Source organism: Taurulus bubalis (assembly GCF_910589615.1).
Source record: "Taurulus bubalis genome assembly, chromosome: 3".
NCBI classification, from domain to species: Eukaryota; Metazoa; Chordata; class Actinopteri; order Perciformes; family Cottidae; genus Taurulus; species Taurulus bubalis.
The window spans coordinates 21,157,880-21,182,862 of NC_136591.1; the positions used below are offsets into that span (position 1 = coordinate 21,157,880).

The window sequence follows — 24,983 nt, forward strand, 5'->3', positions numbered from 1 at the left end:
TTGCTGCCTCAACATAAGTGGAAGCTTTGTTCCCTAAACTTAACAAAGTAGTTTTGTAGCGGTTTTTTTTCTTCTTAACCATGTGTTTCAAACTGTTTTGTAATCCAAGAGAAAATGCAGTTTGAAAATTGAGCCTGCAGTTTATGTCTATGGGAACATACTTTTGTCGGAGATGTGGTTTCCCTGCTAGATGTTGCTGTTGTTGCACAGGTTATTTAAGTTACCAATTACTTTATTAGATTGTATGGACCCAGTAGTTGAGGTGAAATGCTGCCCCCTATTTGTTTGGAGCAGGTGGCTACATGCTACACATCGCTACATCGCACCTTTAAACGCCGGCACGCCTGAACCAGTCCACGATATAACCGTATTTATTTATCTAACAGAAAAATATGAGACGTCCTTGAAAGGTCCTTGTATCTTTAAACAAACAAATACAAAATGGTATTTGGAGGCACAGCGATGCACTCTGGGTCTGGTTTTCTGATTCAGTGGCTGTAATAACCTATTATATAACAGCTTTCTTCCAAATTTGACAGCGGCTGTTGTCCACTGCCATTTTGTTTAGTTTTCCATGAATATATTGCTTTGAGCTTTTTGTAAAAATGAAATATTTAACCCCTCTCCCCACATCCAACAGCGTCTGTACAATCCCTGTACTGTAAGTGATCGTTTTCATTCATATATGTATTTTATGAGATGAAAATGTACTTTGTTTGGCCTCCAAGCATTATTCCAGCTGTAATGTGTGTGCCACATTATCAGAACTGCACTAACTCCTCATGCTTCTTGGTGCCACTGCAAAACAGATTTGTCAGCAAGATTGTCCAATTTCCTCCCAGTTCTTTTGGAGCATTACTCTCTCCAAAGCCCTGCGGTCATCATGTGCATTCAATAGAGAGATTATTTTCTTATTTCTTTTTTTTTTGTTGAGGAAAGATGGACTGTAAAACGTTAGTTTAGCATGATTTAATATCAAAGGGTGTTGGGGAAAAAAAGATTTTAAGAAGCGCAATTGTGTCGTGGTTATTGACTTATATATTATATTATTATATTATATACACACACATTTCAGCTCCGGAGATGTGGTGGAGGAAAATCAGATTGTTTAAAATCAGAGAGAGTTGTGATTTGCAGACAAATACCGTCAAGCAAAAGAATGTGTTTCTCCTCAGCGATATGGCAGCCTGAATGAGATGTCAAGAGTCTTCGTGCACGGACTAAATTGAGGATTTTTGCCGTTTTGTGGCCCGGGCCACGGCCACAGCTGTCAACAGCAGTTTTATTCCACTTAAACACTGTGATAGTGGCCGGCCCTTCAGACTGCCTCACAATGTTCATTTGTCCTTATATTCACGATCAAATGAACTGCTTCATATTCAGAAGAAAAACAAACTGTATTTACTGTCATCAGCATGTTTGCGTTACACCACATTTATGCAAAACATGAACACAGATCGGCTGCTGCTCCAGGCGTGAAATTCGAATAAGTAGTTTTTGTTTAGTGCGCTGGGTGGAATTAAGAGTAGTTCAATGAAATTATCAAAGTTTTTCGGGAACGACACCTCATACTCCTTCAATTTCTTCTTTGGAGTCCAGCTGCCCTGCAGGCATTATGGAGGTTTGGCAGAAGTCTATGAAGAAGTCGGCTCTGTAATAAATTCCTGCAGTCCACGATTAGATTATTCATATAAAAAAAAAAAAAAAATGTTATTCAGTGGTTGTGTAACTGACTAAGAAATATTACACTTTTCACTTTCCCCTAAAAGTGTGTGATGCTCAGCTCGGTTCCACTGAGCATCACGGGATGATCAGCATTGGGTGCGAATGCCCGAGACGTGGAAAGGGGCGCCTGTCAGAACACGTTATTGCCCGATGTGCTGGCATTTTGGAAATGCCGTGATATCTCCCCTCTGTCCACCCCTCCGTCTGTCGCTTCATGTGTCACTGCTTCGGGGGGTTAATGAAATGCCCCGATTGAAGAGCTGGAACAAGGCATTTTTATTTTTTAAAGCTTCCAACCTCCTCCCACGCATTTTCTCAACCTGCAAGAGCGCCAACCGACACATCGCCACTGGCAGATGCATTCCCATGGAGAGCTAATGATGATTTTAAGCTTTTGCTTTAATCAGGTTGTGATTTTTTTCCTCTATTTCCCTTTCTTAAATATTAAACCCCTCAATGCAGTACAAACAGAAAGTATTCAAGGAGGCGGGCTACCAGTTTAACTCACTACATCCTCGCTATCCGGTGTCCTTGAACTCGTTATTGATGGACAGTTGCCAATGACACTTTGAAAACCAATCTATGTTTAGGCCTCTGCTCGAAAATTGCATACCCAAACTAAAAAGAGTGTATCTCTGCAACCACTAGGGCTATTTTAATCATTTTTGGTGTTATAATAAAAGGCTACATGTGAGATTTTGTTCAGATGTGTAAATATCAGTCTATTTGCAAAGGTTGACTTTGATAAAGTGAAGGAGAATAAAGTTAGAGAGGGTTTAGTATAGAGACAAATTCAGGCAAGGTCTCCAAAATTTGCACTGGGGCACATTTGCGCACATCTGTGACATTTTAATTTTCTCATGTACACCAAACTATATATTTCACCACATTACTTATGGTGTTCAATACATCCAAAATAAAGCAGTTTTGGGCTTTTGGGCAAATACAGCAGTTTTGGGATTTTTTTTTTAATAAAACAAGCTATGATTTACAGTTTTATATAATAATCACTCAGTCTGCCCCCCTAGGGGCGGGGATTGGTTTTGAATTGGTTTTAAGCATTACAGCCAAGTGAGGCAGATGGCTTATAGGAAAGATAAGTATAATTTTAAGTAATCAGCATAGTTTTGGCACACTCAACCACTAGCCAACAATTTTTCCATTTTTGAGAAGGTCTTTTTTGTCTTTCGGGAGCGACACACACACATAAATCCACACGTTTGCACACTTGGTGACTAGTCGGTGACGCATAACCTGACGGCTGACTGATGAAGCGCTGACCTTTTACTCCTGGCCTTGTGGGCAATTCTCCGCCTCGTGAAACTGTGGCGGTCGGCATCCACTGACACTTGAGTGCTCAAATGAATTATGACCATGTGGGAGAATAATGAAAAAGAAGCAGAGACAAAGAGCTTTACAGATGAGAGCGGGATGGAGATAGGAAGGCCCTGGAATCAAAGACTCCATCCACCCGCGCACCTCCTCGCCGCCTGTTCCCATTCACGTTCTCTGATCTTGTTTACAATGCAGCTGTTTGTGAGAGCTTCATCCGCGGCTCATCCTCCGTCTGTAGTGGCCGAGTTTTACCCCGAGCTAGAGAAGGAAGTAGCAAGGCAGCTTCCAAGCCGAGGAAGTTTAAAATATGAAACTGCAGAGCTGTAATGGGAGCAGACAGCTCTCCCATCTTTAAATGAAAGGCTGCTGCTGAGGCAGAATCAAACGCGCCGTTTGATCAGCAGAAAAGCTTTAAAGCTGAACTACATGGTGTCCCCCTGTAGCAGAAATGCTCCTTACTGTAGCTTCCCACTGTGTGGGTGTGAAGTGTACCATTTATTTCTTAGAACTAAAGTTGTGGGCTTCTTTGTTTGTGCGTCTCTTTGTGTGTCTCTGCATGCAGCTGCTGCAGTCTGTCCAGCTGCAGGGCTGTTTAACTTCACAAACGCTGCACGCTGAATCTTTTGTATTTGATTTAATGTACAGAATATGCAGAAATGTGTTGTATCGGGATGAACTTGTTGAGTGTGTCGTCTGGTTTTCAAGGAGGGCCCAAACAAAAGACACAAACAACTAATGAAAAACTGAACAATATCCGACACAATGTTATACAACACAACAGTGGCAAAACAACCAAGAAATAACCAAACACGTTGCAAACTAAGTTTCTGAGAGAAATAATAAAAATAGCATAATAAAAAGAAATGAAGAAAAAAAAAAGAGCACAACTTTGAATTAGACACTAGCAAACAAACAATAATCAGTGATAGCAGTGATGGCCGTCTTTAAACACTTTTAAAGAGGACAAATTGTCAGAGAAACTTCGTCTTATGCAATATTTTCACGGACCGGCCTTCGAGGTGTGGGCGATAATATGACGTAATAAAATGATGCGACCAGCATAAAGACAATTATGAAGTGCATACTCACCATTACACCGAATTAGTGGGAGCCCTGAGCTTGTTTCTCTACTACGAGCCGGTCCCACCTCGGGGTGACGGGAGACAACGACACCCGATGTGTGTTCTTTATGTCCAGTCTACTCCAGTCTATATATATATAATTTATAAATACATAATTTTCAACTACCTTGGTTCCAACATGAAACTGCTCACAAACAGGTCTGTGGTTTATCTTGGCTGACCCGGCCATGATTTCTCATTATATTGGAGAGAAGGCATCTCACACCAAAACAACCTAGATTGGTAAATAGGTAAGAGGTACAAAAAAAAATACTATGTGTGTTTCCTTAGACTGCAACTCAAGGTGTCCTATGTTGAAGAATGCAACGTCTACATTTGTGTGCACGCGTGCAGCAGATGGAGAAGGTCATTTGCGGCAAACAGCTTTCGCTTGGCCGTCTTCCTTCTAATGGAATCAATGTTCCAGTGCCTCCTGTCTGTGTAAGCTGTGATGTGGCTAATGTTTAAAACATGCTCTGCAGATGCAGCGTGACCCTCTTAAATAAATGACTGCATCGCCAGGAGAGGGAGTCGTCTCAGGATTAGCTCTGCTGAGGGTGAAATGCTCCTTGGATTCTGTGACTCAAGCTGGCAGATAAACAAGAAAGCACATGCAACTGCAAATAGGCACACAAACGCACACACACACACACACACACACACACGCACACACACACACACACACACACACACACACACACACACACACACACACACACACACACACAAATAAACCCTTCACACAACAGTAAAATGACAAAAAGCTAAGTGACTAAATCCAGCCATCATCACCAAATCTATTCACATACAAGGTGCGTTCAAAATGAGAAAACGTGCGTCTGCACGGTATTTGTGTGGCAGAATGAGCACATCACCCCCCCGTACCCACAGCTTGATATCCCATAATTTCCTTCCAAATGCCCGAAGCTCCTCTCTGCCCCCACCAGCAGCATCTTGCCGCTCTGCTAGTTAACAAGGCAAGCCAGCAGCAGGAGAAGACCCCGCTCGTAACCTGCGGTGTCGCTCTGCGGTGTCACAGCGCCATGCGTTAACGTCCAACACCCCTCCCTTTGAATACTGATGCAGAGTCGTTTACAACTTTCGAAGCCCTCCTGCTCGTGAGAGGTTATGTTTATCTCTACCTGTGGTTCTCTGGGGTCGAGAGGGCCATAATTGGGTGTTTTGTTGGATGAAGGGATTAGCAATTCATGAGGAGCAAGTAAAAGTGTGAGGTCACACAAGGTGATGCACGGCCGGTGATGATCGTATCTGCCTGTTTACATCGGGCTCCAAATTCTAAATGTAGCTTATATTAATCTGTACGATATTTCATATTTGTGTCCCAAAAAAATCTCTCAAACCAACGGGAAAATGAAACTCCGTGCTCCTCAAACACCCTCCCTCGCTTCACAAGTGCCGATGCCTTAAAAAATGTAGCGTGAACTGCTGCAAACTGCACAGCATGGCAAAGTCAGTGAAAGTGCAGGCGTCCTCAAGATGCCAACCGAGATGGCTTTTTTCCCCTCTTTTTACGGATGGAGTAAAAAAGAAGAAGTGCTCCCAAAGACACTGTGACATCGATTTGTACACCACCAGCACCTTCCTTGAACGAGGCACAGCTCACTTATTAAAGCAGCTGTCCTCGGCACCTAATCAATTATTTCACCTTGTCGCCACAAGCACATTTTTTTACAAAGAAAAAATACTACTTCCTTTGTGAGGCGCTGTCTTCTCTTTAAAGGAAATCTCCATGGGGTCGGTTGGCATCACATCTGTCGTGCAGCACATTAAAGTGTTGAGTGGCAAGAGTGTAGGTAGTCGGGCCGTCATCAATCATTCATATTGACATTTCCTTTGATGTGACGCCCCCGTGTGTGTGCGCCCACACATGTTGGCGTGCACATGCATACTTGTGTGTGTGTGCGTCTCGACGAATTCAGACATCTGCCATGCTGCAGGTTTAACGACCTGAGGCCTGAGGCTGGCATGCCCCCGCCAATCGGGATTCTCTTCCCTTTGCGCCCCGGCGCACTCACTCACGCAGTTCGAGTGCACGGCTGGTGCACAGGTGGGGCCTTGTGGCCCACTGAGGCAGGAAGAGGAGCTGTATGTGTTTCATCAGGCTGCAGCTTCACCTGAATGCTAAGTGACTGCAAAGAGACACACTGCAGCTGCTTCCATGCCTGAATGAACACACACACACACACATTCACACGCATATATGCTGAAATAGTAGGCGTTCACACGGGTGGTCAAAAGACTGAAGTGTCCGCTTCAACAGCGTCAGCATCCCAAATCACATCCAACTTTGAGGCTGGTTGGCTCTAAATCTCCCATCTTTGTGGGGACCGGATCCTCGGGCATGCCTCCAACGGCTCCCACAATGCACCAGCACAAATTGCATTTCGCTCACATGGCCGAGCCCACTCCTCTTCTCTCTTCTCATGGCTTTGTTTCTCTTTCTTTTCATTCCTCCTCCTCCTCCTGCCCCCCCTTGACATCAACTTGTTTCTCTCCGACTGAGTCCTCCAACACATAACTGCCGATGTCTCTCTTGGTTGATGTCTCTCTGTGAGTGCCTGCAGCTCCCTCTCTGGCTGCGCAGAAGGAGATGAGCTGCATGTCGAGTCAAAACAGTACCAAATGGTATTGACGTTCGAGCGCTGTAATGAATGAAATATGCATCCTGCTGTCGTCCCGTCTGTTCTCAGAAGCCTTTCATCTTCGCCAGCCTGCCAAAGCATCCCCTCAAAGGTTTATTGTGCATTGTGTGTTTTAGCAAATTGGAAGTGGCTTTTTTTATGCTTTGATTGATGGGGCCGGTGGCGCTCAGATTACGTAAGTGGACGCTGATGGCTCCCCATTCAAATCAGCACTCTGGGTCCAATTGATCGGTGGTCAAGCAACTCTAACCTTACACATAAATTGCAAAACACATGGGAGCCTTGTCATTTTATTTTGCATCGTGCAGTTTGTAGAGTTATATCTTCTTCTCTTCTGGAAATGATAGTACGCCATTTTTTTGCTCTCCGTGCTGCCACATTAAACTGTCAGAGAGCAGAGATTCTTCACTCGCGGGGGGAAAATGCATTGCCTCAGATAAGTCCGGCATGATAATAACGGGCGCCACTAAGTTGCAAAATGTGATTGGGGGGCGTGAGGGACGTGTAGAGGACATTTATCAGCGTGACACAGGACACAATGCTCTTTGTTTGATTGGTTAAATTAGTGGGAGCCCATTTGCTTTCACTGCAAAATCCTTTACAGGGCTTTTTTGTTGTTGTGTTAATTAAACTGGAAGAAAACTACTTTGTATGCTGCTTGCGCACTGGGCCGAAAAGGAGAGAAGCAGATCATTGTTATTCCTCTCCTGCACCTCAGAGGCTATTTTTTTTTGTTATTCGATTCGCGCCAAAGATGAGCTGCTTAAATGTGCATTCGCAGGAAAATTTGTTTGGTTTTGGTTTTCCTGAGACGGTTACCTTTGCCGAATACAAATCCTTTCGCAGTTGTTTTTGTTCCTGCCACCGTCTGTTTTGTCCCAGCAGATACAACAGACTAATTTAACCTGGAATTAAAGTTGCATTAAATATGAAAATTGCGTTGCTCGTGGGGAAGATAATTTCCTCTGATGAATTAGCAGTATTAGTGAACGCATTTCATTAAACGCGTCCTCGAGCAGACACGGCATCATCATGGGAATCTCCTCAGTTAAGTGGATCCACTGATTAAACGTGGACACGAGGCGTCGCTGTGCATTGGCGACTCTTCCTGGTGGTTAAACTGTGCATTTCATCATATTGGGAGGGTGAAAACCACTAAGCTCTCAGGATTTGAAGAGTTGTAGTGGGGTCCTTTATAGTAAATAGACCCATAAATCCCCTGCAGATATGTAATGGTCTTCTGTGCTTTGAAACAGTAAAAGTCTACACATTCTTCCAGAAAGCTCACCAGTGTCATTCCTTTAGCATCAGTACAAACCTCCAGCCTCCTTTAATTAGTTTACACTTGAAATGTCTCCTATCACAGTGGCGCTATGCTGCCTTTATAGACTGTAATGTGGAAGCTGCAAAATATACTCAGGGTGCGGTGTCTCCCCTAGCTCCTCACACCGTCCGCCTCCGACAGCTGACCTCTCATTAATCACATAAATCAGCTGGCAGACAAGGTGCAAGCGCCCAAATACTGACAGGTCTCGCTTCAGTTCAGTGCATTCAGAGGGCAATTCTCCTTGTCAACGTTGAACCGCAAACCCATGAAACTGAGAAGTACTGTCTCTCATATCCTTGAGACAAAGCGCACCTATTTTATGTAATTTGCTTTTCTGTGTTTGCATGGCCAGGTTTTCAGCTGAACTGTAGTCCATTGTGGTAAAGCCCGGCTGGTTCACTGTAGGAGCTGTTGTGACATTAATAGAACTGATTTTGATTTGAAAATTAACCAAATTCACGAGCCGACTTTCACCGGTTTGATCTCGCCTGTCGTTGCTTAGGAGGCCAAGCTGCGTGAGCTGCTGGATGTCAGCACGCTGGCGGGGAAGATGGAGAACCGGATGCTGACGGTGGTGAGCGGCCTCGACATGGTCAACATCACCTACCTGAACTTCATGGCCTTCCAGGAGGAGACGGCAAAGGTGAATATAACAACAGCAAAACAATTCATAAGGTGCTCCATGTGGTGTTTGTGAAAATGTGTCCTTTAAATGGGTGGGATTGGTTTTCACATGGTTTTCTATGGAGGCACATTATTTATGTTGGGCTAACTACATGGTGGATAATTTCAGGGTTGATTTCACATCCAAGTAAACCAAACGAGCAACGGCGTGTTTCCGCTTATCAGCAACCTAACGTCTTCGTTTATTCCCAACAGTAATAGCAAACCACCACTTTCCGACCTCTCAGCACTTTGGTTTGCACTTGACTCTGTATTTATTCTACTGCAGGAATGGGCGGAGGAGCTGTTCAACCTGGCATCCAACCTCTTGGTCCAGAACATGTCCAGAGAGGACTGCCTGGAGAAAGCGTACGTCATCCGCACTCACTTGCTGCACAAAACACATGTAAATCCCCAAAATTAATATGAAAATATGAAGAAAAAACAATGTAATGTATTTTTCATAAACAGAAACCACATGGGGAAAGCAAATGAGGCATCTTAGGTAAAAGAGACATTCAACACAACACTTGTTAACTTACAAATGCAGGTACGGACATATTTGTAACACGCACATAACTGCGCAGGACATTTAATAAAACATCACAAACCCTGCAGCACACACACACAGACACCTTTATGCACACACAAAGCTGGGCAGCACTGCACTCTCACACACAAACACACACACACACACACACACACACACACACACACACACACACACACACACACACACACACACAGATACGTACACACACAGGAGGTTGCTTTTCACAGCTCCCACAAGGCAGCCTGGGGGTTTGAGTTCATAAAGGTCATTTCACCTCACATTGATGGGGAGGGAAAGCAGACAGGAAGGACGAGGGCGGATAAATAAAACAGCTGGGAAATATGTATATGTTTGTGAACCCGACTCAGTTTCTCGGGGCAGGAGAGCCTGTGTGACAGCGTGTGTGTGTGTGCCTTCATAAGGAAGCCTATATTCCTGCTGCATTGATGACATAATGACAGATCCTTAAAGAGGCCGAGTCACTGACCTGAGTCAAAATGTTAAAGAGGAGTCGCTGACCTTTTTGGCTTAGGACTCTTTCATAAATCACCTCGAGCCCTCATCAATGGCTCTTTGTCCAGCGAGCCCGTTATCATCAATCGCCCTCACCCCACCTCTGATCCAGTGAGCTAGCCGAGTCCAACGGCCCGCATTGATCTGATCGGAACACACACACACGCTGACCTGTGGCTCACAGCTGATTTATGCCAGCGCTCAATGACTGAGCGAACCTCCAAAAAATGAATCTGCCGAGTCGCATTGAGAGAACACGCCGTGTGCTGTGCTCGGCGACAACTCCCAGCTGTCTTGATGTTTATCAGCAAACAGAAGCCATTAACTCGCACCCCGCAGGAGTCTAATTGACTTATGAGACAATAAAAGTTTGCCATCGACCACAAAGTACACAGAGAGATGAATAGAATTGAACAGAGCAGGTTTCGCAGTGGTGGCAATTCTTTTGTCATAACACTGCTACAGTATCATCTCTGCTGATGTTGATGTTGATGGGGGCAATGTTCCCAGCAACAGGAAACACAACTGTGTCTGCTTGCTGCAAGATGTTCTTTTGAGATCAATACCGTACGACTGAGGCTAAAATGTCACCTGTGCGTTGTACCTTATGCTTTACGATGGGATGACCTGTCTTTAAGTTTTGCAGTTCATCCTACTACAAAAAAAGTGGCTGTTCAGAAATAGGTCTTTGTGTGACTGCTGGTGAATTAAAAGTGACCCTCGTGGCTCAGCATCACCTAGAAAGGGATGGAGAGGGAAACTGAGAAAGACGGAGACAGAAGAAGGGATCTGTTTTCCTGTCCTGATGAATAATACAGGAAGTTGTAAGGTAGATGAGAAACACACCGTTCCCTCCTTCTTTCCTTACTTCAGATAGCAACCGTATGTAGCTTTAGTGACTTCAACTAGCATCAACTGGCCCTTTCTCTGCCAACATATCTCCCGCCCCCGTTAACCATTACAGTCATCGGTGACTTTGCCCGTGGCACCCTAGTCTGCCCTATGAAGTGGACACTGTAATGGATATTAATTATTAGCCAGCAGCCACTTAAAGCCCGGCCTGTAATGATGGCTCCTGTTGCAGCGAGGCTATTTATAGCCTGTGTGCTGCTGCTGCATGGCTCTGTGCTGCCAATGCGAGACTTCCGGGGATTAGCCGATCGAACCTGTCATGTAAACACGGGCCCTGAATATTCATGATGTGCAGAGAAACTGTGGACCCGCGCAGCCAGCCGCCACGGCGTCGTGGAGGCGAATGTGAATTGGCACACTCGCTCGCAGACAGACATGACAAATGTTTGTGTTCGTCAGTCACACACACACACACACACACATACAGAAAGTACATGAGCAAATACATTACTCACAAATTGTTGATTTCATGTTGTGTGAGGTGTGTTTGTGCTCTCGTCCAATGCAGATACACTCGTCTGAAGCTGCAGCTCAACCCCGAGGGGCGAATCCCCGTCAAGAAGTAAGTCCCTCTGACTCATCCTCCTCTCGCCAGCCGCCTCGCCGCTCTTTTGATCAATGCTTACAGCTTCCTTTGCCTTTTCTCGTTAATATGATCACGTCCACGCTCCAGCAGACTCACATATTCTCCCTGTATATGTGTGCATTTATTAGAATATGTTACCCCTGCATTCTGTCGTAGCAACGCTCCCCCATCACTCTTCAGCTCTGCAGTAGAAACAATCTTCTGTTCTCGTTTTTAAGTCTACATTTAAAGAGTACACCCCATTTATATATCTCACTAACTTCGGCTCCAACTCTGCCAGAGCAGACCCGTGTGAGAATTCCCTTTCATGAATTTCACTTATCTGGGAGTTTTGTCATCAGCACATTGAAAAAATCCGACTCTCTCCGCCTCCATTAGTCAAGTTGAGCTTTTCAGGCAGGCTACAGTGAACTTCTGCGATAACCTCGCTCAGAGCCGCAGAGGAAAACAGTGGGTGTCAACACGGGGAAGCAGAGAGACACACTCGCTGCCGTTTAGGGAATTAACCTCCTGGCTGAGAGGACATGTCAGCTTGACTAATGTCAGCTTGACTCGGCTCTCCCGCTGAGCATACAGTACGCGCTCATGGGTCTGCACAGCAATACCTCTGCGTGTAATTAAAAAACAGGCCGCGGCCGTCGGAACAGACCCAAACGGCCGCCGGTGTTCATCGCAGTAAATCTCATTTATTGTCTGTATGCGCTCAAATAACAACCGCACAAGACGCCTCCCTCTAAACTCAAAATGACGGATAAGGCCGGTCCAGAAGAAACTGTGCATCTCCAAAAAGCACAGTGGGATATCTGAAAAATACACATAGCGTCACAACAGAAATAACGAGATTGTTTGCACAGGATCGCAAATCATGCACACTTCTTATGTGTTGTGGAAACATCTTATCCGTATGTGTTGTGTTTGTTTACACCAGACAAAAGCGTAGTTTTGCAACTGGAGAGATAATAAGTGTGGAGTAATAAGGACTGTCTCAGAAATGTGATAACAACACTGGTAATGGCAACGATAATGGAAATGATGAGAAGAAGAAGCAATAACAACAATATACATTCATGTGCTCATCTCTGCAAACATGTCTGTGGCGATATCGTTATTTTATAAAGGATTGCAAACATTATGGCTTTTTATGTACGTATGGTGTTGCCATCTGGAGTAGAGACGGTGTGAAGAGCAGTGTGTTCCTCTCATTGTACCATTTACAATAGAACAATTTAATTAAGTGAAAATGCAACTGTACTCTTTACAGCACATGTGTAAATATTATAGAAACACCTCCTGGTATAATGAAATACAAATAACCAGAAACTACAGCCTCCAAAATTACACAGCAAATAAAAATAGGGTGAACATTACAAAACATTCATGAATAAAGCATTTATTGCAGGGCTGTTGTATTAGACTGAATTTGTTTGTTTTTTCCCCGCATTCTTTTTGCATTCTGCATATATTACGCTTTAATTTTTCATCTTGGCATTTTCTTTGTCTCCTATTTGTCTTATTATGTAATTTTCTCTGCGAGTCTGCGGCTGTATCGTCTCCTAATTACTTTCAGTTTTTATTTTGCTCCTTCTATCTTTCCCACTGTTTGCTACAACATAACTTTCTCACAGGATGTCCTAAATAAGTATCAATAAAAGCTGCGATGTTATAAAAATCCTCCAGTATGACACAGAGGATTGGAGTGAAAACTCTGCTGTCTGTGTGGCATCTTCTGCGATTACTCACGCGGGCGTGTTTTTGTGTCCCCCGCAGTATCTTCCGGATGTTCTCGGCAGACAGGAAACGAGTGGAGACGGCGCTGGAAAACTGTAACCTTCCTTCTGTCAGAGTAAGACATCAGCATGCTGAATATCTCTCCCTCTCATGTCTCTGCAGCGGTTCCTGTCTGTCCCTGGGTCTTATCTCAGCCTCCAAGCTCTTTCATCCTCTCCATCCATCTATCAGGCTGTCCCCTAACCGTTCAGCTCGTTCTTTATTCTCCCGCTCATTTGTTTGGAGTCTTATTTTCTGGATGTCCACATGACTTCCCTACTCAGAACTGATTTAGCCTTGGCTGTAATGGAACAAATAGACCCAGTGGGAGCAATAGAGATGACAAGCTGTTTTATCTTCACTTCTTACCGATGTCACTTGGAGAGTAGCTGCCCTGTCATGCACGGGGGTCCAAGCGGTCCCACAACACAGAAAACAATCTGTGTGTTCCAGCAGGAGCAAATGTGCATATTTAGATGTGGGAAAAATGTTTTTCAATGCAGTTCTGTACACACACTGAAACATATGCACATACAGCAGAGCAGATGCGCCGTAGCTGTAACGAATGGCTGCAGAATACAAACACAAGCAGTAGGAACACACACACACACACACACAGAGAACAAGCGATATGTACACTAATTAGAACAGGGGGAAAGAGCAGGAGGTAAGAACGTGTTGCCGTATGACGGTCTGGTGGGATTTGCTGTTATTCCAACGCGCAAGTTAATTACAGCTAAACGGTGGTGCTGTTAATCCCTCAGGAACACACACAAACACACACACACACATGCACAAATGCAATACACATGCACTGAGGCCTTCAGAATGACTCGTTGCGTTTTGGCAGGGCTTGACCACCATCTCCTCCCCTCCCCTCTTCCTTCTCTCTCTCTCTCTCTCTCTCTCTCTCTCTATCTATCTCTCCATCCTTCCTCATCCCTCCCAGTTTTTTGGTTCCGCTCTGCTTCTTGCTGGCACGATGCCGTCGCCTGCTGCTGAGCACACCGGGTCTTTATCAGACCTGTTTGGCTCTGATGGCTCTATCGGGAGCCCCGGCCACAGTTTTTTTTTTTGTTTAAGCCCAGAGCTTCAAAATAAAGGCAGTCCGTCTCCGTTAATTATTTTGCATTTTGAAGTTGTATATGCTTTTAATGGCTTCCAGAGGGAGACTTGAGGTTTGGGTCAGCTATAGAGCATCCCATAGGATGAACGACAGGGTCTTGACTCGTGCATATAAAAAGATCCATCATCCAACTAATCCTTATACTCGAGCCCCAAAAAAGAAGAATATCTTCTTGTCTGGCGTGTGCAAACCTTTCAGCTGCCTGTACGTACACCGTGATGGTATAACACTACATTGAAAATAGAATTGAACTTGTGGATTGATTCTGAATTGACTGCTGCTTTACATATGTAGTTGTCTACCCCCAAGGACAACTTCTGCCCCGTGAACTGTAAGTACGGTATGTTTGTGTATGCGTAGACTGTGTACGTGTGCGTGACCATGTTGTTGTTGTCTGCTGCAGAACGACTACATCCCCCAGGAGGATTTCACTCCAGAGGTCTACAACATGTTCCTGGGCAACATTTGCCCTCGATCCGAGCTGGACCACATCTTCTCTGACGTGTAAGAACCATGTTTCCCTTTTGAAAAGCCTGTCGGGGGTGTGGGAGGTAGAGAGGGAGACGCTAAGATGTGTATTTATTTGTGTAATAGAAGAAGAAAAAAGAAGTCTGTTCAGAAGTAATCTTTTTAAACCTCAAAAAAATGCTTTAATTCTTTGGTTTTGAACAAAAGTTATTTGGAAAACTCAAAACGATGTGACAGTGATTCATTTATTATAATGTTTTCCCAGCCATCTGTTGCTCGTTTCAGACGAGCATCGAGACAATGGCTGCCGTCCTTTATAGGGCGACCTGTTTTTAACCATTAGAGTCGTCGTCAGCGGTTCATTAGTGTTGTAATGGCCCCGGTTGAGCCTGGCAGTGGGGCCCCTCGCGCTGAGCTGCCCCTCAGTGGCCCCCTGAGGGACCCAGACCGGCAGGCTGAGGCAGCGGGCCGAGCCACTCCCAAGTCATGAATCTAGATTTTAATCTCAGTTAAGTGAAGATGGCATGAGAGCCAGAAGGATATGGAGATTACAATTTAGTGGAACGGGTTTAGATATGAAAGGCGTTTTAATCAAATCTCATAATTTACTCAACAGAAGATTTAATCCTCTGCTCCTTTGCGCTTCTGTTGCTCTCCCTTTCCAGATCTCTTTGCTGCTTTAATTACACCACCCCTCATCATCTTCTTCCCGTTATATTTTCTCGTATTTCTATTTTTGAATTCTGTTTGCTCTCTTTTTGTGTATCAAAACTCACCGTATCCTCTCCTCTCTGTGCAGGGGGGCGAAGAGTCGCCCTTACCTCAGTGTGGAGCAGATGACAGAGTTCATCAACAATAAGCAGCGGGACCCTCGTCTCAATGAGATCCTCTACCCTCCTCTGAAAGCGGAACAGGTCCAGGTGCTGGTGGACAAATATGAGCCCGACGCTTCGCTGGTGCAGAGAGGTCAGTGGCTCGAGAACAAAATGATGCTTATATGAACACAAACACATATAGATGTAAAGGTATCCAGAAAAGTGCAATTGTGTTTTGTAGTGAAACGTTTGGGAAAGCAAAAAAACAAAACACGTGAACACATTTGGCCAGGGTATGCACAACCTTGTCCGACCCCACCACTAACCCCGGACTCCAGTCCCCACCACCAATGGATTAGGGGTGTTGCCATAGCAATACTGCTGCTTGGTGTCCAAACCCCTCAGACAGTGAGGGGACGTAGCGGGGTGCAGAGGAGCGGAATGTTAGCAGTCTGCAAATAACACCCACACACACACCAAAATGTTTAACCCACTTCAAACACCGTCAAGCTTAACAGAGGATATTCCTGCTACAGGAATAGGACTGTATGAGTAGAATCCTTGAGTGGAAAGAGAGAGTGAAATAATAATAATTTGCTTTGTATAGCGCTTTAAAAGCTACTCAAAGGCACCTTACATGGTGAAAACAGAAGCAATAAAAGCAAAAACAATATAAACAAGGCGGAGAGATGACATGACGGTAAGAAACAAAAACATGCATGACTAGCATCACATGAAAATAGGAGAGAGAGAGAGAGAGAGAGAGAGAGAGAGAGAGAGAGAGAGAGAGAGAGAGAGAGGGAGACGGGGGAGAGAGGGAGACAGGGGGAGAGAAGAGATAGAGAGAGGGGTTAGAAGAGGGAGGGTGACAGAGACAGAGAGAGAGAGGAGAGAGATAAAAAGAGAGGGCAACAGAGAAAGAGAGAGATAGAGGGCGAGAGAGAGGGTGAGAAAGAGGGAGAGAGAAAGAGAGTGAGAGAGAGGGCGACAGAGAAAGATAGAGAGAGAGAGGGAGAGAGAGGGAAGAGAGATAGGGTGATAGAGAGGAAGAGACGCTGGTGTGTGTTTGCGCTTCAGGAGAACTTGATAAAAAAGGAGCAAGTGACAATGAGTGCAGCAGAGGACTAAAGTGTCTCCGGCGTTGAACACAAACGTGCATTCCAGTGTTAACTCGTCTGTTCGGGACTCGTATTCTTCTTTCTCTTCACTGCTCCGGTTCCGTTCTGAGCGTAACTCACAATTCTTACGTTTGGCTGCAACCTCTCAGTCAACTCGTCAACTAATCCGTTCATTTGTTCTTAGTTGACTAAGATTTCTTTAGTCGATAAATCGTTCATTTTTTTTTTATCCTTTCGTCATGCTGAGTGGATTTTTCCAAGTAACTAATGAGCACATCTCTTGGAAACAATATTTAAAGTGGTACTTTTGTGTGAATAGTCAAGAACAGTGTTGGTCAACTAAGAATATCTTTGCTCGAGGACTGAGAGAGCTTGGTGCGCTGCAATTTAAAGCCAAACTGTCGTTTGACATTTTTGGGAAATATGCTTTTTTGCTTTCGGTCGAACAGTCAGAGGAGAAGTTTGACACCGCTCTCATGTCCATTTTTTTTTATACAAAGCTACAGCCAGTTAGCTTAGCTTAGTATAAAGACTGGAAACAGCTAGCCTCGCTCTGTCCAAAGGTAACAACACGTCTAACCTTTAAAGCCCTATAACTAACATGTTATAGCTCCTTAGTTTAATCTGTACTTCAATTGGCCATTCCATTTCTTGGTTGTCAAATGTTTGTCCCCATTTGCGTGTGCAATGTGTCCACATGTTCAAACCTAATATCAAAACAATGAGAAGGCACACATGGATGCACATGTTGGAGCATCAATGAAGTGCCACAGAATAATTCACTAACAACCTAGACGGATGAGCGCAGGCGATCCAACACACCTGGATCCCACTCCAGATATCGGGCCCCGAGGTCGGCCGAGTGCCACATTCAGACGTGATCTCTGCTGGAAACCGAAGTTATACGTGTGCCAAAGTTGGTGACCACAGTCTGTTTATCCTCCAGCAAATCACCAGGTGTTTTTCTTCTCCATTATGTAATGCCAAACCATTTAGAAAATAACGTAAACCAAAGTAGGATGCAATCTAATAACTCTTTGTGTATTTGATTAGTTTATACTCACCCAGTGTCAGTTTATTCCTCCTGCATGGCCGATATATTAAAGAGTTGTAGTCAGGACCACTCGTATGAATGTTGTTCTTATAGAAAAATTAAAGATTAGATCAGTGTGCACAAACAGTTAAACAAATAAGGACTTATTGATCACATGATATATGTGTCCATCCGATCAATACCACATGAGAGTGTAACAACATCACATTATGCCGCTTGATTTGTGAAACGTTCGTACCTTTGTCTCTGCAGTGAGACCATTGGATTATTTATCCGCATTCAGCTGTTCATGGAAAACCTTCTTCACCGTGTTGCAGATCTGAAGTTAATAGATAGTTAGAAAATATTTCTGAGCGCAAACAACTAATCTGGAGGCTATTATTAGATAGACTTTCTGCTTTCAAATTAAAAAGTGCTAATCGCTGGCGCCAGAAGAGGCTGTTTATCTAAAGACTCGTTCAGTGGAGCATTACTATGCCAATCACATTTGCACATTTTATTACTGATTACAGAGAAACTAAATTGACCTGAACTGACTCCAGCAGAGCATGAGCGCTTTAATAGTACCTCCTTTACCTTTTTGATATACTGTATATGTGTTTTATTTTTTTTTTAAAGTGGGATAAAATTAATCACGGGTGCCTAAATTAGATCAAATAATGTGTTTTTAACGGCACTGAAACGTTCCCATGTTTGCCTGTGATCAGAGCGCTGTGCCTTTGCTGTGATGCTGAGGGTTCAGCCTGTGCCCGGCGCTCTGGACGCATGCCCTTCTCTGTCCCGGTGACAGATTTCCCCGTGTGAAGTATTTATCTAGCCGGAGGAAGTGCTGCCATCTGCTCGGCAGAGGGGTCCAGAGCTCCACATGTTACCTTCGCAAAAACACACACACAAACGCGCACTTTTTTTTCACTCTCTCAAGGACATTCAGGCTTATTGAAACGAACCTTGTGCAGTCAGAACATGCAGAGATAAGGGATCGGGTCCCTTTACCTTTATGGCTCCCCTCAAAATAGCCCGTGTGATTCAGGACGAGGAATTGGAAGCTCACTCTCTTTGTCGCACTTTTTCATTATCCCTTTCCAGCTTTGATTTTGTGAATATTAAACCCTCCATTCATCTCTTCAGCGCTCCATCATTGTCGCTCACTCCTTTAGTCTTTGCTCGCTCAAACGTTCCTTCATTGTTTGAATGCAGATGAAAATGCTCAATGAAACGAGGCGCTCAAAGTGTCCTACATCAAGAGGGGATGGGGGCTTATCATAATATTCATCTTCTCTGATTGTAGAGAAGAGGTGCTTTGTTAGGACGTGTCAGATTGTGTCCACTTCTGTCTTACAGGTTGTCATGAAACAATGTACGGGATTCAGAGCATTAATATAGCAGCAAACAACTACTTATGGATGAACAAACCAACTATCAAACTGTCTCTACCTGAGCAGAGACTGGTTAGAGCTCCTTGCTTTGCTTGTGATTTTAGTGCATGAAAGTGCACGTGAGCGTGCAACACTGGCAAGCCAATCTCATATCAAGGTTTCAATGATCATTAATTGTCATCATGCAACATAGGCATTCACAACAAAATGACGTTTTAGCCCATTTTCTATACAAGAAAATCAAAACAAAAGCAAAAGCATTTATTTATTTTTTGCATCAGGAGGAATGCAAACTGCAGCAACAGATCAATTATCCGGTCAGATAACATGGCAACTTTGAATATGTTTGAGCACCAATCATCACTGATGTAAACACTCCGTCCTGCTGCCTGCCTGTTAAGTGCAGCTTGATACCGGATGCCTCAATGGAGCCGGGTTTAGAGATCTGGGCGAGGCAGTTACCGTCCTCCCTTTGCTGTGTTCGCCTGAAGTCTTATTTCATCTCATATTTCCCTGCAATCGTACATTAGATAGCCAGGAGCAGGCTGGATAGTGGAGTAGCCTTTTGTTCTAGCTAGACTAGCTTAGCTTCTATCTTGAGTCCCCTCTCAGTGGCGTTGGTCCGGCTGGTGCACTTTATCCATTCCCCATGCTTCCTTCTCCGATGTTGATGCGTGTTTTTGTTGTTGTCATATGCCACAAGTGCTCCTGGAACACTGATAAAGACAACATTTTTGCAAGATGAATAGGAGCTACAGGACTTAAATGCACAACCAAGACATCTTCATCTTAATACGGCTGTGGTAGCAGCAGCTGTCAATCACAGTCAGCACGACCTACAGCATACGCTGCTTTATGGGTCTGTTTTACTCTAAATGGACCATAAATTACTAAATGAACATCATGCTGTAATGTATGAATAAATCAAGTGAGAAGTAGAGTCATTTTCTCATAGACTTCTATACAATCAGACTTATTTTTGCAACTGGAGGAGTCGCCCCCTGCTGGTCAGCAGAGAAAATCCAAGTTTTAAGACGCTTCCCTATTGGCTTGGAAGACAAAAGATGCAGGGAACTTAAAAATGAAACAGAAATCAAACTATCAACAGCAGATCAATTAAGTAAAAAAAGCAAATAAGAGATTTAGAATATTTCTACATTACAGTTTCGTCCCAGCTCAGCCCTTTTTATGTCCAAAAGCCCCCACATCTTACCTTTTATACTCTCTTCCTTTGAGATCATTCCTCACCTTTCGGTCAACCTGTAGGTCCTCACTAAAGCGTGCCTCTAATCCCGGCCATGTTAACACCTATTTCCCCTTATTGACCGACAAATGTCTTGGGGACTGTGGGGAACTCTGTGTGAGTGCCACTGGGTACAGAAGTTAAGCCTCCACCTGGCGAATGGAGGTCCCGGCAGTCGGCGGGAAGTTTAGTCGCTCAGTGCGACGGCGGGCCTCACATGTCATAGACGCCGCGGCGTTAATTACTACAGCAACTCTGCAGAGGGTGGCACCGCATTAATTAACATAAAATGGCCGTAGGGACCTGCTGCACCCGTCAAGCTCGCATCACTTAGCATATTTAGCACGCCTTCGAGTGTGCGCGTGTGGGTGGAGGAATGTTTTGCTATATGTTGTCCTGAGATGTAATCCACGCAGGTGTGGCATGTGTGTGTGACGTGTATGGAAATGCATATGGAAATGTTGTATCTTGTCTCTGGATGACTGGAGCTTTTCTCCCGCTACTCATTACTTATTTATTCGGCGTCAGCCACTTTCTTGGAGCACGACATGAGCTCAGTGATGACAACGGAAAGGCAAACGCTTAACTTGAGTGACCTTGACGTAGAATCAAAACAAGAAAAAATAACAACGTCAAGGGCAGTTCCCTGTTTAGATCCCTGTACTTACCGTCTGACTGTATTATGAGCAGAAAGCTAGTGGAGCCTGAAATTAAAAAGATCAGGTTTGTGTTGTGAGCTACTTCTGAAAACAGGAGCTGTTTTATGCATTTATCCATCTAGATGTTAATATTTCTAATGAAGGCTAATATCTGAGAGTATACTCACAGTAAAATGTAAGAAACTGAAACACTGTTCACTGTACAGGCTTTAAGGATTAACTATGAAGGCTTTCGGCAAACAGCGATTTAGGGTTCTGGCTAAATTAAACCACTAATGTAATCTCAATATTAATTAGTGATTATGAACATTATTGTAATGTAACCTTGAAAAACATTTGAACACATGCTGTCTTCCGACAGTCAATTTGAATAAAACCTGCAGTATGTGCACGCAGTAGAATGTGTACACACTCTCCAAGATTCTGTCAATAGAAAAAAATCTTCTTTCCATCCTTAACGAATGGCACACCACATGCTGTGCACCATGTGTTGGTTATATAGTGTAAAGGATCAGGCTGGTAATATACTATATGATTGTTATTGCAAACAAATCCCACGAAAAGATCAAAACTAACGTGTTAGTGTGTCTGTGAATAAATGTACGACTTCCAAAGCTTGCCTCCATTCATTCCTACAGAAGGTGTAAATATTTATAAAAACATGTTTTTTAAACAGCTCTCAGATATCAAATTTAATTTTGATATTACATTTTATATTACATTTGGATATTAAATTTGATATTAAAAAATTTTTTATACAAAAGACAAGATGGTTTTCTAAAACTGCACTGTAGTTTTTAGAAAACGTTACCCACGTTACTTAATAGAAAATGTTGCATTTATTTGGGATTATTTTGCAGCCGCGGATTCCTATACTTTTGGTGTACTAGTGAGTATTTATGCCAGAAGGGAGTATGTGGGATCCATTCAAAATAACTTTAACCAGTTACTTTTTTTTTTTTTTGTTGGGATTCATTGTCAATAAGAAGCACAAAGAATATCATTAGACTTTAACCATTTAGTTCCAGGATTTTGAGGGTTTTTTTGTGCCGAAGGAGTCCGGATTCCATAATTTTGACTCACGTGTGTGGTGTTGTGTTCCTGCAGGTCAGATCTCGGTGGAGGGCTTCGCCAGGTATCTGAACGGGGAGGAGAACAGCATCATGCCCCCCGAGAAGCTGGACCAGAGCGAAGACATGACCCTTCCTCTCTCCAACTATTTCATCAACTCCTCACACAACACATACCTCACAGGTACGCACACACATCACACGTATCGCCTCGTGTCTCTCCGTCTGGTCCGCGCTCACACACACATCCCCTCGACTCGATCTCTACTGACTGATTGCACTCGTGCATCATTTATTCCTCTACACATGGACGGCTCACTCGTTCATTTAGAAATATCATTTTGGTTGCTTAAGTGAATACCAACCCGACTGCATACCTCGCAGGTCAGTCAATCAAACGCGCCTGTGCATATCAGGGCCCCGTTCCTTGTGTTACCTCCCCAGAGGTTATCCAATCAAGTCATGCCATGATACTCGATTCATTGATATTCATGAGTTAAATATTTCTTTAGACTTGGTCGTCACAGTAACTGGGCTCCCGGCGCTGCACAAGCCATTTTCTCCTCAATGGATATTAGAATTCATCTATTCAAATCTATTCTAAGGGGAACTGGAGAGCATTGAATCTTTCAAGTGGATCAAATTTCTACAGCGAGGGGGAAAAATGGAATTTTTGTAATAAGGCGAACTTGTGGCCTGCGAAATGAAGAAATGAGAAAAACAAACAACGGGCCCTCAGTTCTCTCCTCACAACACACAGTTTTTCATTATGTATTTTGATAGTGACATTTTGATATTATTATCACAGGTCGGTACGGCACTGCAGAATGCATTTATGCCCTTGCGGTGTTTATGTCAAACGTTATAATAAATATTCACACAGCAAAACTAGACTGACGGCAGCTTGTGCTGATGTATTTCCATCCCGGTAACTTAAAGCAACACATGACCTCGTTCAGTGAAGAAAGTGTTTTGCCTCAACGTGGTCGGGCAAGGATGTCTATCAAAAGAAGAAAGAGCGTGAGTGAGAGATGCATGGAATCAATAGAACATCTACCTGAAGTGCTGTGTTTGTGTGCTTTTGCAGCCGGCCAGCTTGCGGGGAACTCGTCGGTCGAGATGTACAAACAGGTCCTCCTGTCCGGGTGCCGCTGCATTGAGCTGGACTGCTGGAAGGGTCGCACCACAGAAGAAGAGCCGGTCATCACTCACGGCTTCACCATGACAACGGAAATCTCTTTCAAGGTAACACAAAGGAGAGCAGAGGGATTTGCGCATTTTAATAATGTCTTTCGCTACAGATGGATAAGGGGGTAAACGGACCTCCTGGACGGACGGCATGACCAACACGTGATCCACACCTGATCCACTCACTGCGTTTAATACTCGATTAGTACTTTCTATGTTTTAGTTCATTTGATGTTTGAGATATTTTAGTTGAAATAGGTTTTGCGTCTTGATTTCCAGTTGATTTCTTTTGATATAAAAGCATTTTCCTCGTAGTGCACACTTTAAGGTCACATGCAAGTGTGTTGGCAGCCACATAATGTGAACTTCTGCATCTTCAAACATTTGCAACCTAAATGCAAATGCTTGTTTCAGATTTTTAAAAAAAAGCAAATTCAGAAAAGAAGGTCCAGTTTATTAGATGCATATGTCTCTCGCTGGCATCTTTGTACTGTAGATGATTCATTTTATGTATTAAGATCCCATTCATTTGTTGAAGCCGTAACAGCGAGTGCAGTTTAATACTCCGGGGAACACTCCTCGAGAAGCTACTTTCTCTCATAAATTTCAAAGAAGAACAGGCGATAAATCCGTTTACAGGGCAGCCAAACAATCTCACGTTGTTTTAATGAAAGAAAGTCATCAAAATGTATTTTGATACAAAATACAAAATACACCTCAAATAAATGTATTAAAATAAAATACAAAATACTGGTGCCAGAAAATGTATACATGTATTTTGTATTTAAAATATAGGAAATACTTCTTTCTGTTTTTTTCATTTCCTCACAATTTGGTATAGCATAGCATTCAGGTTTGGGCTATATAATGTACACAAAGCTCTGGTGAACCCCACAAAAAGGAAGAACAGTCACATACTGTTAGTTGAACTAACCAAAGCTATTAAAAACCAACAACTTGTTTGATTATGTATATATATTTTTTTTTATTAATGGGACTTAAAACTCAATAAACTCCAGCACCCCAGCGGGCAGAATTCTTCATCAAGAGCTCTACCTCACTCTCAAAGTCCTCGTACTCCCATGAATCGATACTAGAGGCACTGATGTGACAAAGCAAAAAAAACTGAAAACTGCTTTCAGGGACCTAAACCTACAGCACACGAAATGTGCACTAAATTAATTACTAGAAATATTTAACTTCACTTAATCAAAGTCAAACTTTGCAGAGATACTGTTAACATGTAGTGCTATTTTATAGTAGAAAAAGCAATGATATGCATTATTAAAAAGAGAAAATACATTCTGGAAGTTGTTTTTTTTCAGACATTTTTTTCCTTTTTTTCTTCTTTCTTGTGTTCTATCATCAACCAATAAATCAGTAACACATGTACTGCTATATAAACCTTGTAACTAGTCTCACATGTATTTTCTGTATATTATACCTTTTGAAATTATTTAAATAGCCCTTGTGGTTGAGGAGATATTCTGTATTTAGTATGGCTATGGAAAACCATTTGGAATTTTTGAGAAAAATGGCTCCTGGAGCCCATAAACTTTGGCTTTGTATCAACAAGTACATATTCATCACATATGAATAGCATCACACATTAGGCCTATGTATACTATAAAAGAAAAAAATAGAATTAAAACCAGTTGTACACAGGTAAAGAGCCTAAATAAATTACTGTACATCAAGTTC

The 24,983-nt window shown here is 43.3% G+C and overlaps 1 protein-coding gene across 1 annotated transcript in view; it reads left to right on the forward strand.

Moving 5' to 3' along the window:
* plcb1l (phospholipase C beta 1-like) overlaps positions 1-24,983 on the forward strand; it is a gene marked incomplete at its 5' end in the record, with an annotated part of 114,811 nt that overhangs the window by 52,394 nt on the left and 37,434 nt on the right. Inside the window, 8 exons of the mRNA XM_079216115.1 lie at positions 8,674-8,814; positions 9,124-9,203; positions 11,321-11,374; positions 13,166-13,241; positions 14,695-14,795; positions 15,559-15,725; positions 22,132-22,278; positions 23,182-23,339. Of these exons, the coding sequence (XP_079072241.1) occupies positions 8,674-8,814; positions 9,124-9,203; positions 11,321-11,374; positions 13,166-13,241; positions 14,695-14,795; positions 15,559-15,725; positions 22,132-22,278; positions 23,182-23,339 (924 nt within the window). The remainder of the gene's footprint in view (positions 1-8,673; positions 8,815-9,123; positions 9,204-11,320; positions 11,375-13,165; positions 13,242-14,694; positions 14,796-15,558; positions 15,726-22,131; positions 22,279-23,181; positions 23,340-24,983) is intronic.